The 13,333-nt window shown below is 39.9% G+C and overlaps 1 protein-coding gene across 4 annotated transcripts in view; it reads left to right on the top strand.

Moving 5' to 3' along the window:
- FHIP1A (FHF complex subunit HOOK interacting protein 1A) overlaps nt 1-13,333 on the top strand; it is a 282,110-nt gene that overhangs the window by 198,708 nt on the left and 70,069 nt on the right. For all 4 annotated transcript variants that reach the window (XM_012470035.2, XM_012470037.2, XM_012470036.2 and 1 more), the window contains 2 exons: nt 1,053-1,211; nt 3,027-3,113. In XM_012470035.2, coding sequence (XP_012325458.1) covers nt 1,053-1,211; nt 3,027-3,113 — 246 coding nt within the window. The remainder of the gene's footprint in view (nt 1-1,052; nt 1,212-3,026; nt 3,114-13,333) is intronic.

Raw genomic sequence — 13,333 nt, 5'->3', positions numbered from 1 at the left:
AGTATCACTTCCCAGTTGGGAAGCCTCCAATACTATGAAATTCATTGTTTCTCTGGTTTTATATTTTACAAGGTAAAATCAACAAGCATTCAGCATTAAGTGTGTTATCTTCCTACATTTCTGTCTCTATTAAAGGCATCACCATTTTCTTAGTGACCAAGTTGGGTAAGTTGACAATTTTGAGTTCTTACCCCACTTACCAAGCCCAAATGCTATCAATTTAAATTTAGAAACAGAGCACTAAGGGAAGAAGAAACCTCTAGGAGTTTTGGATTAATGTCAGACCTATAGATGGCATGGTTAGATCACCCTCATATCCACCTTCCATGTGATACTCAAATTTTATTTCCTCCTCTCTTTTCCTAGTGCTGATGCCTCTGTGTAGACTCACTTTATCTCTGCTTGAACTTGTCATCACATCTAACTGATTCCTACCCCCTAATTCTTTCTCCTTGCTATTGTTTCTGAAGATCAGATGAGAAAATATACATGGGAGTGCTTTCTAAACTGCAAACATGCAGCTGTCAGTCATGACCTTAAACATGCAAGGAATTGCGTGGAATCTTTCTCATAAAGCTCATGGTTTCTATGTATGTGACTTTCTGTCCTGGACCACCTTGAAACAGGGCTTTCTCCTCTAGACTGGGATATGTGTCTTCTCTGTATTTGCACTAGTTGGATTGTACTATAGCATTTTGTTTATGAATTTGTTTCTCTCTGCAACTTCTTGATGCCGGAATAATATTTTATTCATCTTTGTGTGTACTCTCCCTACACATAGATCAGCATAATGCTGGCATATGAGAGCAGAGCAACCCATATGAACCATGTGTGTATTAGCCAGATAGTTCTGGTATTGCTGTTCCTTCTGCCGGAATTGTCCTTCCCTACTGTCTCCACTTGTTTGCATCATTTTTAGCTGGCTGATGGGCTCTCTAATACATTGCTACTTAAAGATACAGTCTTGCCAGCTGCCTTGGCATCTGTGAGCTGTTAATTTCAGGTTGATAACTTTGGGAAAGCATTTATTTTGTTTTTATTTCTGAATGCAGGTACTTGCAACTGGGCTCAGTGGTCTCTACTCTTCCCTGCCTACAAAGCTAGAAGAGAAGGGTGAGGAATGGCACTGCCTTCTGAAAGATGACTGGCTTCTACTTCCTTCTCTGGTCCAGTTCATGAACTCCCTGGAGTTTTGCAATGCAGTTATACAGGTACCAGAGTACGATAAAGGATCCCTTTGCTATGGCTTCATTCAGAGCACAACCATAGGATTAATTTAAAAACACTCACTATTAAAAATAGGAATATATGTTTATGGAATATTGGTGCTTTAAGCCAACTGAATGTCTTTGAAGGAGTGATAATTTTAGCTTGTAGTTTTCTGGAAGTTTTAACTGAGAAAAAAAAAGATTTTCTTTATCTTCTTTATAAAAAGTGTTAATTCTGTTTTGATTATCTACTTAACCATCAAAAATAAGTTCAATGCCTGACTCATTACATAGATATTTTTAGGTTTCTAAGTACTCCAAATTATACTACTTTTACTTTGAGGTCTTCTTGGGAATCTGCAAAGGAGAACACTTTATTTTGCTTAATGGTGCATACTACATAAAGAATATTGTTATCCCAATTGAATTTAGAAGAAGTTAAACATTTTCATTGCAACACAAATTAAATTTGCTTTGAAATTGGCCTGTTTGGTGGGGGGAAAAACCACCACTGAACTCTTGTGTATTTGGCTTCTTGATTAGATTTAACCTTTAGATTTCTTGTTACTGTTTTAAATAAAAATCAGATTTTATACATATTTAAGGATGTGGTAGGTTTTCATAAAAAATGTTTTAGTTCCATATAGCATAAATATTACCTTAGTATTGGATTTATTAAGAAATCAAGTTTTCTTTGCAGTGATTGCAGGATGAAAAATGTTAGTTATAATCTGTTTATCTACCAAATAAAGAAATAGCTTCTGGAAGAAAATACAAGTAAATTATTTTAGTTCCATCTCATTTTTATTGCTAAGTCAAAGGAAGTTTTACTTATATATAAGATAAATGGATTATGTCTTATTTTTTACTTTAGTATTGCAGTCTATCAACATTTTCTTGGAGAAGTTTGTGGAAATAAAAAAGATGGAACTACTATTAGTTCTTTGCCAAAAACGTACATACAGTGAGAGATTATCAGCAATTTAAAGATCTAGCCTCACTTCCCTAGAAATTGCTTTTTACTTTATTGTTTGACTTTCTTCTTCTTTTTCATCATCTTCTTTTTTAAGAAAGAGAAGTAAAGCTGATGGGCATGGTAAGAACAGGGAAATTATATATTTTATACTGTATTTTGACATTGAAACCGTATACTTTAAAGATTTTTTGTTTGGGAAAGACTACTGAAAAGGTTGCTTATAAAAGATATTAGTAGAGATTATCCACAGTAAATATATTTTGGAAATCAAATATGAGAAGTATTATACCTCTGATAATGTTTTCTGCTTTTGAATATTATGTATTTTTCTGAAAATATTTTTTAAATGCCTTTCTCTTTAATAAAAATGACTATCAGGAAATACATATTCAAAATGAGAAATTTTTTTCTCCTAACAAAACAATGTATTTAATTGTTCATTTTGACAGTTATACTCAGTTTTTAAAACTAGTTACAGGTTAAGATGTAACTTAGAAGAAAGTAAGGGGCAAAAATTATACTTTCCAGTTTGTTAACTTTAATTTATGAATCCTTATACATACTCAGTATTTATTGTCTTTTTTTCCAAACACACATTTCAAAATTACCGATATTTTCTTTGAAAGTTCAACTTCTACGGATTTTCACCAAGCTGTTTATACTGGAATAAGCTATTTGAAAAGCTTACATGACAATATGAAGTCTGATTTGTTCCTTAATCACTGAATAAATGGCTAAAAATTGGATTTCCCTTTTGAGTTCAGGATGTACGCAGAATTGTTTTAAGAAGAACTGAAGAGTGGACTTTTTGCCTTTTTCATGACTATCTGCCTCTCTCTTAGGTGGCTCACCCCTTGATTCGAAATCAGCTTGTCAGTTACATTTACAATGGATTTTTGGTACCAGTCTTGGCTCCTGCTCTCCATAAGGTCAGTGATTGGCTCATGTAATCTTCTGTCTCTATAATACAAGCGATAGACACTGAGGAGGGTAAACACAGTGTAATTGATTTGATGGTGATTTTAGACTTATTTTTCTTCTCATTCCATCCATATTTCTTAGCAATTTCAAACACAGGTCTTAAAATGGCCACAGCTTAAATCTGATGGGTTTCATCTGGTGTCGTAGCATACAGTACTGTGACTGTCAGGTAGGATAGTCAGCCTAAAGGAACATTGGCAGATAGAATCTGTCTCTGTGCCTGCTTCACTTCGTGGGCAGTGGCTACTTGAAACTGTCAAGCTGTCCTCCAAGGCTGAGTCTGTCATAGAGAATGCAAGGTCTGCCGTGGGCATGGAGAGGCACAGTGGTAGCACAAGTGCCATAGATTTGCCATCTACTTAATGGAGCATAATTTTTTATTGTAACAATTTTGTGACAGCAAAAATTAAAGTGAAGCCAAGTTAAGGTCCCATCAAAGGTTGGCTATCTCATTAGCACCACTCTGAATTTCTTATGACTCTCTCATTTTGTATAATAAATCAACTGATATGTTTTCCATTGTGAGCTGTCAGGAGACACCCCTGGGCCTAGAATTCTGATTTTCAGTTTTTTTCTTCACTAAGTAAAGAGACTGCTGCAGTATTTAGTTCAGAGGATCTTTGTCAAGATTTTGGAATCACACCTCTGGCAGGGACAGAAGCAAAGAGCAACTTGATCCTATGTTGCTTTGATGGAATGCCCACCGTTCTGCATCCTGAAGTTCAATTTCTATGGGGTCTTATTTTACAGAATCCAAAAATACCTGATTATGGCAACTTTGAAACCTTGCCATTCATGTTGATGGGGTTTCTGATTTAGAGCAGGTCTTGACAGAAGATGTTCATCCCTTACTATTTAGTACCTTTCCAGTGTAGTGGCCATGTTTTCCAAACCAAACAGGGTACTTGGTTTGACTTGGATTTTTATGTTATATCTAGGTTCAAAAGGTCATCTTTGATGTAATTTAAACATAGAAATACTGAGGTTTCCATGTTATTTTAGTAGTTTATGGGCACAAAGGAACCAAGTCTGTGAAATTAGATCTCTCTTGGAAAATAGAGGATTAACTTTGGAAAATACAAAATTTCGTATTTATTTCTAGGTTAACTTTGTGTTTGCCAGTATTTTCTTGTTCCAGAGATGGGACGGGTGTTTTGCACTGAAGACCTCTAAGCCTCTTTTTGCATGAAAGAATTTTCCTCTTCAATGGAACACAAAGAGTGCTATAGAAATTCTTTGGCAGTAATTATCCATATACACTCTCACACATTTAGACTTTCTTCTTCATTTATTTCCATCCTTTTCCTCATTGACCTATTGACATAAAATAATTTCCTGTCATTATTATAATAGTGATAATTATTTTATGTCAATAGGTCAATGAGGAAAAGGATGGAAATAAATGAAGAAGAAAGTTCAGGAATTTTTATGTTTTGTAATTAGCACACTTTAATGTTACAAACATTAGTGATAACTCTTTATCCATAATTAAGCATGAAAGCCACCTCAGAAAGCTGTTATGAGGATCTTACTGATCACCTCACACTTCTCCTTCATAGGAGTGCTCATTTAGCACAAGTAGAGTTAAATCATTACATGTGCGATTACTTGCTTAATGTCTGTCTTCCCAGTGGTACGCACACTTTCTGGTATGGCATATTATCACATGTGTTTTCACTGGGATATCTCTAGTGCTGAGCATAGTACCTTAGACTTAGGAGGCTAAAGAAACAACACACAAATGGAATGTTTGTTAAAGTGCCAACAGAGTGCTGGCACTTAGTACCTTCCCAGACGGTGGTTCATAAAAGAATAATAGCTAACATTTGATCTAGCACTTTACGTACATTATGTGATATCCTCAGTTGTGCCCATAATTAAAATGTGAGAGTTTTAAAACCATAGAGGTAATATATGCTTATTGTAAAAATGAGAAAGAGTCAATGGTGAATATGTAAAATGAAAAGCGAATGTTACTGTATTAGGTTTGAATTTCCAACCCCTAATTAAGATTCCTTAACTTGTGCACATTGCACACAATTTCTCTTAGGGCTATATAGCAACTAGGGAGAACAAAGACGGATTTTTTTTTTTCTTCTTAATTAATTTTTCTCCATGTTCTCCATCTGTTTTTTGTTTGTTTGCTTTTTTATCATTTAGGATGAAAAGGGTTGGGGAGGGAGCAGGCTAGGGAAGGTGAACAGCCTCTCCTCTGGCTCTTGGCTCCCTATGTGGTTGATGAAGAAAGGAGCCGTTTCATGAGTGGCAGGACAGGGGTTCAGAAACACATGAACAAAGAAGTCTAGAACTGGGTGTTTCTTGAGGCATTCCTGGGGAGAGCAGTCATATCGTATTTCCTATATTCTCTTTGATACGGGGAATGAGATGAGAAATCTGGGCTCAGGTCTACTGGAGGGACTCCTGTCTTGTGTTTTCCATACTCTGCATCCACTGCCTTGACGTGAGCCTTATTTTTTTTTATTCTGTATATATTTTTTAATTTTTATTTTTATTATACTTTAAGTTCTGGGATACATGTGCAGAACATGCTGGTTTGTTACATAGGTATACATGTGCAATGGTGGTTTGCTGTATGTATCAACATGTCATCTACATTAGGTATTTCTCCTAATGCTATCCCTCCCCTATCCTCAACCCCTCAACAGGCCCTGGTGTGGGATGTTCCCTTCTCTGTGTCCACGTGTTCTCATTGTTCAACTCCCACTTTCTTTACGAAGTGGCTTTGTTTACAAATTTGGCTTTATTTACACTGTGAGGGGAAAGTCTCCTAGTTAAGCCTCATTAATGGTGGATGCCCCTCCCTCCACCAAGCTCAAGCATCCCAGGTTGACTTCAGACTGCTGTGCTGGTAGTGAGAATTTCAAGCCAGTGCATCTTAGCTTACTGGGCTCTGTGGGGGTGAGATCCACTGAGCTAGACCACTTGGCTCCCTGGCTTCAGCCCCCTTTCCAGGATAGTGAACGGTTCTGTCTTGCTGGCCTTCCAGACACTACTGGGGTATGAAAAGAAACTCTTGCAGCTAGCTCAGTGTCTGCCCAAACGGCCGCCCAGTTTTTTGCTTAAAGCCCAGGACCCTGGCATAGGCACTGGAGGGAATCTCCTGGTCTGCAGGGAGTGAAGACTGTGGAAAAAGCATAATAATCTGGGCCAGAATGCACCATTCCTCATGGCACAGTCCCTCATGGCTTCCCTTGGCTAGGGGAGGGACTTCCCCAATCCTTTGTGCTTCCTGGGTGATGCAGTGCCCCACCCTGCTTTGGCTCGCCCTCTTAGGCTGCACCCACTGTCTAACCAGTCCCAATGAAATGAGCCGGGTACCTCAGTTGGAAATGCAGAAACCACCCACCTTCTGCGTTGATCTCGCTGGGATCTGCAGACTGGAGAAGTTCTTATTCAGCCATCTTACTGGCCACCTCTCGTTATTCTATGAGCCTTGTTTAGTATCTTAAATAAATTTTCTTTGTGTACTCTCTCAGCCACCAACTTATGCATAACATTTTAGTTACCTGCCATCAGCATAGGCAGTTTACAGAGGTGAACCTATTCTCTCTGTCTCATAAATAATATAAATAATTTCATGCTGAAACAATATTTCCACAGCATTTCTGAACCAGAGAGGAAGTCATTACAAAGTGTTGTGGATAATGAAAGGTGGGGAGTGGGAGTCCTTGACAAGTGAAGATTGTCTCTGCTTTCCTCTTCCACTCTATGTAAGGATAATGCAATACTTAGCCTTTGCAAGTTGTTCTTGCAAGTTCCTTTGTTATGTGCTTTCCACATCCAGATGGCCATTTGTTTTTCTATGTAAAATGGCATTTCAGATTTTTTTTAAGGGGCTGCATAGTTTTCTATAGTGTGAACATTCAGGTTCACAATTCCTTATCCACAACTTAAGCTTCAAAAAGCTCTGGAAACAGAATGTTTCCTTACAATTCACTTGGTTTACAGCCTAACCATTTTGTACTGAACCCTACCTGAACCACCTCGAGGCTATTTACTTTTAACTCACTTGTGTTAATGTTTGTATGTTTTATGGAAGAAACAGTAATATATTTGATTATAAGGCACTGCCCCCAGTCCTTCTTGGGGATGTTCTGTCAAATATGTCAGATGTACTTTTCTTAAAGTTTTACATTCCAAAATACACATGGTCTTCAGAGTTTGGGATAAGGGATTGGAAGCCTATTTTGGACATATGGGAAAGGATACATTTTTAATTTAAGGTTAAAATCATACTTTGTAAAAGTCATATTAAATAAAATCATACTTTGTTAACATAGGTAATATAGGAATTAGGTCCAGCTATAGATACGGATATCACTTTGTACAAAACTGGTTATTTATGACTTCAGATTAATAAGACAGCTCTCATTCAACAAGAGCTCGTTTTGTTATCTCTGTATGTTTAATTTGTCAAAGCTAAATTTTCAAGGCTGAATATTCATTGGTGTTGTTCTATTAGTCTGGGTTCTCATGGAAGCAGATGCTAAGATAGGATTAAATGTGCAAGGATTTTATTTGGGGAAATGCCTGTGTGAAAGAAAATAGGAGCAAGATCAGGGAAGGCTGGGAGAGCTTTCAGACTGCAATGCCAGTCTGACCCCAAGTGAAGGAGAGAAGGAGAGAAGGTTGACTGGAAGTGTCCTAGACTGTTGAGCAGTCTGAGAAAGGCTATCACAGGCCTGTGTCTCCCAGCAACAGGCCTGCCTTAGTATGGCTACTATACTCAGTGCTCCCAGTCACTGGCTGGGAGCAACCAGCAGGAAGTGTAGCCTCAGAGCAAATGTGGAGAACATTCCAGAGTTTAGCAGCAGCCCCAGCTCAGTAATGCTCCCTGTAGTTGGAAGTCTGCGAGGTGCATTTCCAAGGCCACTACGATGGTTATTGGATTTCCATGGTTTTTCTGATTATAGATTTGTACAAGATGGTTGTATATATTTGCTTAGAGACCTGTTTGCTGGTGTGCAGAATATTCAGGAGTTCAAATGGATCCATAACACATGGGGGCATTTTGTTTAGGATTGGCTTGACGGGAGAGCTTATAGTACCAGTCATGTTGATTATGCTGTCGTTACAAACAACGCTAAAATCTCAGGGGCTGAAATAACAAATGCTTGTCTCTTATTCACACTGCATCTTTGCATTGCGTCATCACTGCATCTTTGATTATGGGATGAGCAATTTATAGCTAGCTTTTTTCCATGTTATCCTCACTCAGGGATCCAAGTTTTAGAGCCACCACTATCTGGAACTGATATTACTGGTCCCAAGATGATGTCAGGGAGAAGAGAACCTTGTGAATGACCCACTGGCTCTTGAAACTTTGATCTGGAAGTAACACATATCATTTCTGTTGACATTTCATTGTCTAAAGCAAAGCAAGTCACCAGGCCACATCTGACCTCAGGGGAAAGTACAGTTTTACCTTTTTTTTCAGAAGAAGAGAATTATAGAATATGATTATCAGCCCTAATGTTTGTCATATATATTTAGTCAGGGCCTCAGAAGGAATAGATGGCATTCAGACTAGATAGTGAGGGGAGCTTAATAAGTGGACTAGTTACAACAGTGTGGTGTTTCAGTGATCTAGCACTGCGTAATAAACTATTCTCAAGCTTAGTGACTTAAAACACTATTGGTTATTAGTACAAATCGCGATTCTCTTGTTCAGGAATACAGTCAGGTCATGGTAGGGACAGCTTATCACTGCTCTGTGATGTCAGGGGCCTCAGCTGGCTGGGGCCTGATTGGCTTGGGGCTGACTAGATTTCTCTCTCTCCTCCTTTCCCTTCTTCCACACAGCCTCTCCACAGGGCTGCTTTGGCTTCTTTACAGCATGGCAGCCTCCGGTAGTTGGATTCCTGTGCTGGTTGAATTCCAAGGACTCCAAGAGTGAGTCTGCCAAAGAGGCAAGAGATAGAAGCTGCTAGTCTCCTAAGGCTAGGTTTGGAACCTAGAAGAGTATCCCTTATGCCATATTTCATTGTTCATAGTTGCACAGAGACCACCCACTTTCAAGGGGAAAGGACATAGACCCTACCTCTTGATAGTAGCAGTGTTAAAAAATTTGTGGCTATATTCTGGGCAGTTTTACCACAGTTGCCACCCCTAAGTGCTGAATGTGCTGTAAAGCATCAGAGAGACATATGTGGGTAGGCCCACCTGATAAGAGCCATGAGCTTCAGTCATGGGTTACAACCTGCCTGAGGCAACCATTCAGAGGGGATTCAGGGGAATCAATAACCAAGCTTCCTTCTCCTCCTTCCTTCCAGTCTCCTGCTAGAACTTCATTGCATGAACCCAAGTGGAAAGCATATTGAAGGGAACCATGGGAAAAAGGTCCATACAGGTCTACTGGGTCACAGGGCAAGGTGGAAAAGGTGGAGAGTAGATTTAGAGGGGCAGGTGGAAGCCATCAGCATGTCCGTTTACCAGTATCAGCATCTTAGAGCAATAATTGGCAGATATAAATGATTCATGTAGAGTATGTTTGGGTTTAATGCATAAGTAAATTGCAGCTTAAAATTTTCTAGAAACACATTAGTGAATCTACTTTTTGTAGCTTATAGTTACTGCCTCATTCTGTATGTTGATCTTTGTCCTCTGGAACCTAAAATCAGAGTTGGACTCCAATGTGACAGGTAGAAATGCTAACAACATACTAGATATGAATAAATGAATCTCTAAAGCATAGGTATCACCACATCAGGCATATTATTATGTGAATTTATGCTGAGTCAGGGTGTGCAGTGGAAGAGCATTAGATTGTGAGTCAGAGATCTGGGTTCTAGTTCTGGCTCTATTTACTGCTGTGTGAACTTGTGCAAAGCTTCCAACCTCCCTGAGTCACATTTTGTATTACTCCATTTTCATGCTGCTGATAGACATACCCAAGACTAGGAAGAAAAATAAGTTTAATGGACTCACAGTTTTACATGGTTGGGGAGGCCTCACAATCATGGTGGAAGGCAAGGAGGAGCAAGTCACATCTTACATGGATGGTGGCAGGCAAGGAGAGAGAGCTTATGCAGGGAAATTCCTCTTTATAAAGCCATCAGATCTCATGAGACTTACTCACTGTCACCAGAATAGCATGGGGAAGACCCACCCCCATGATTCATTTACCTCCACTGGGTCCCTCCCATGACACATGGGAATTGTGAGAGCTACAATTCAAGATGATATTTGGGCAAACCATATCATATTTCCTCAGCTGTACAATGAGGATAGTAGTATTCCTCTTTCTTCCCTATAGGGTATGAAAATCAAATGTAAGTGAATTCTGAAAAATCATACACTGTTATATGCAAAGATATTATCATAACTATTGCAGGACAGATTCTGCCATCTCATATGCAGTAAAAGGATAATATTGTTTGTTCAAAGACCATTTAGTCAGTGTGCACCGAGTGCAAAATACTCTGCCAGACTCCGTGGGGAAATGAAGGTGGCTGAAAAACCCTGTCATCTCCATGGAGTTTATAATCTGGGATCCAGGAGACTGTCATGTTAACTTAAGCAAGAAAGACTAAGTACTGTGACAGAAAAAGAAGCTAGGGTGGATGGGGGAGGAAGAGAGTGACATTGTGCTGAACCTTGAAGGTGAGGAGGTAGGGAGGGCGTGGAGGAGTGTGTTTGGATGAAAGTACACTAGGAGAGTTGTGATGTCCTAAAGAGGTCAGGGAGAATGAGAGCTGAGAAAAGACCCTAATGTGATTCGTAAGGCAGGTGAACGTTGATATCCATAGTAAGCAGTGCAGAGGCAGTCAGATAAGGGGGTCAGGAACCATCTGGTGATTGACAAAATGAGGCCGCTAGTATGGACTGGCATTCTGGGAAGTGTGGTAATAAACAGAAGAAAACAGAAAGGAAGGGGATTCCAGAGAAAGGAAAGGGGTGGAGAAAATACGGACACAAGGATTCAAGATTTAAGAGAGAAGGGATTGTCCCGCTCCCTAGCTATAAAACCTTTCCACACTACCTAAAAGAGATGACTACTTCTCCCTTAAGGACTGTGCACAGCTTTTTCCTCACCAGACTAATAAATGCACTTAGCATTTGCTTAAAAATACTGGAATTGTAAATAATTGCTTTATTAACAACTCCTGGGGCTTCTGACTCCCTGGACCCGGGTTTCTTCTTTTTCTGTCTGATGTCACACTCTGAACTCTTAGTTTTCGTCTGCTCTGCTGACTGGATATTGTCTTTCCCTAAATGTGGGCATGCCTCAGGGACTAGGGCATGCCTCCATGGATTGACCCTCATGATCACTATCGTTGCTCTGCACAGATGGCCTGAAAAACTGCTAGGGCTAAGTATTTGACCACTGGCTAGATCTCTTCATCTCAATGACCTGTTTCTTCCTCAAACTTAAAATGTCAGGAGCCAAACTCATAATGTCTTTCTCCTGAGGCTAGCTGAATTCATCCTCTGCATGCCTTCTTTTTGTGAATAATATCATTTTCCCCACTTACCTGGCATAGAAGCCTTATTTATCCTTGAATTTTTTATCTTACTCTTCCGGAATATAGTGCCAATCTTTTGCTGCAAGGTTCTTGAGTCTGTTTTTTTGTTTCTTCTCCCAATTGTGTCACTCTGGGTCTTTATCTCCACATATCTTCACCAGTGGTAGTTTTCGCTTATGATGTCATTACTGCAAATTCATTCTTCAGATTGTCTCACACGTAACTGCTGGATTGTTTTCTAAACACATCATCCTTCCTCTAAAACCTTAAATGACTCCACTTCTGACAGTGTTCTTAGTCTATGCATTGTGCCACAGCCCCTAACTCTGTGTCATCCTCATTCTTGGTTCAAAGCCTCTCCTATACTCAGTCCGTTTTCTCTGCTTGGAATGTTCTCTTCCTTCCTCTTTTGTGGTAAAGTCTTACTCTTTCTTCAAGGATCATCCTAAATCCCACAGCCTCCTGCAGCTGTCCCTGACTTTGGAGGTTCTAGGCTTCTCTGTTCCCTAGAGTTGGTAGCTCTCGGTGCCTGTGTCATTCTGAGCATGTGCTCCTTTCTATTGTTAGATGATTTTTCATTTGACCCTGCCTCCCTGCTCTATCCTGAAATCCCTGGAAGGGCCTGCATCCTGTGGCTCCCTGACAGTGCACCAAGGAGACCTGGGCTTTTCAAAGCACTCACAGGGGTACTAGGAGATATTTTCAGTTTATGAGGGAACCACAGTGACATCTGTTGGACACCATATGAACTACCAGCTCAAAATAGTTGGCAGTTTTGGCATGAAATCATATTCATTACTTTCAATTTGGTCTTACCAATTAAAAAATGAGTTTGGGCTGGGCATGGTGGCTCACACCTGTAATCCCAGCACTTTGAGAGGCTGAGGGTGGATCACCTGAGGTCAGGAGTTTGAGACCAGCCTGGCCAACATGGTGAAACCCCATCTCTACTAAAGATATAAAAATTAGCTGGACATGGTGGTGGGTGCCTGTAGACCCAGCTACTCAGGAGGCTGAGGCAGGAGAATTGCTTGAATCCAGGAGGCGGAGGTTGCAGTGAGCCAAGATCGTGCAACCGCACACCAGCCTGGGTGACAGAGCAAGACTCCATCTCAAAATAAAATAAAAATGAATTTTTGGTGGGTTCTGTGTTTAAGAGCAAGTATCATATAAAAATTGATGTGGAACAGGAAATGAGGTTTGTAGCAGACAAAAGCAAGTGAAGCAGTTTAATTGGTTTTGTCACTAGCTTGGGAAACTCTCCATCGGGGTATGTTGTTTCAGGGTCCTGGGCTGGTGGGAGACCCATGGAGAGTTGACAGGTGCAGCTAGAATGGCTTCAGTGCTTGTCCTGGATCTGGCAGTATTAGAAAGAGGGGACAGGTAGGTTGTTTGGATAGGAAATGGTTGTATAAGTGGCACCTCAGGCTCAGTCATATTATTTCTGTCAAATGTCTTGTGAACTAGGGTAGTCTTTTGTTCAATGGGCTGTTTTGCTCCTTTTAAAAAAGATATTGTTAGGAAATTATGGCAAAAGTTTGGTACTATCTCTGGTGGATAAAGGTAGAGACCTCGAGGTGAATATACTGAAGTTAGAGGTGGATGGAAGGGAAGATAATTACATACCATCCTTTCTGCAGGCAGCTCATAGGCATTAGCAGTGATAACTGTGACCTCAAAGA

Source organism: Aotus nancymaae, unplaced genomic scaffold (assembly GCF_030222135.1).
Source record: "Aotus nancymaae isolate 86718 unplaced genomic scaffold, 86718_ANA_hifiasm-v0.15.2.pri h1tg000033l, whole genome shotgun sequence".
NCBI lineage: Eukaryota > Metazoa > Chordata > Mammalia > Primates > Aotidae > Aotus > Aotus nancymaae.
This window is presented reverse-complemented; position numbering and strand designations above follow the sequence as displayed.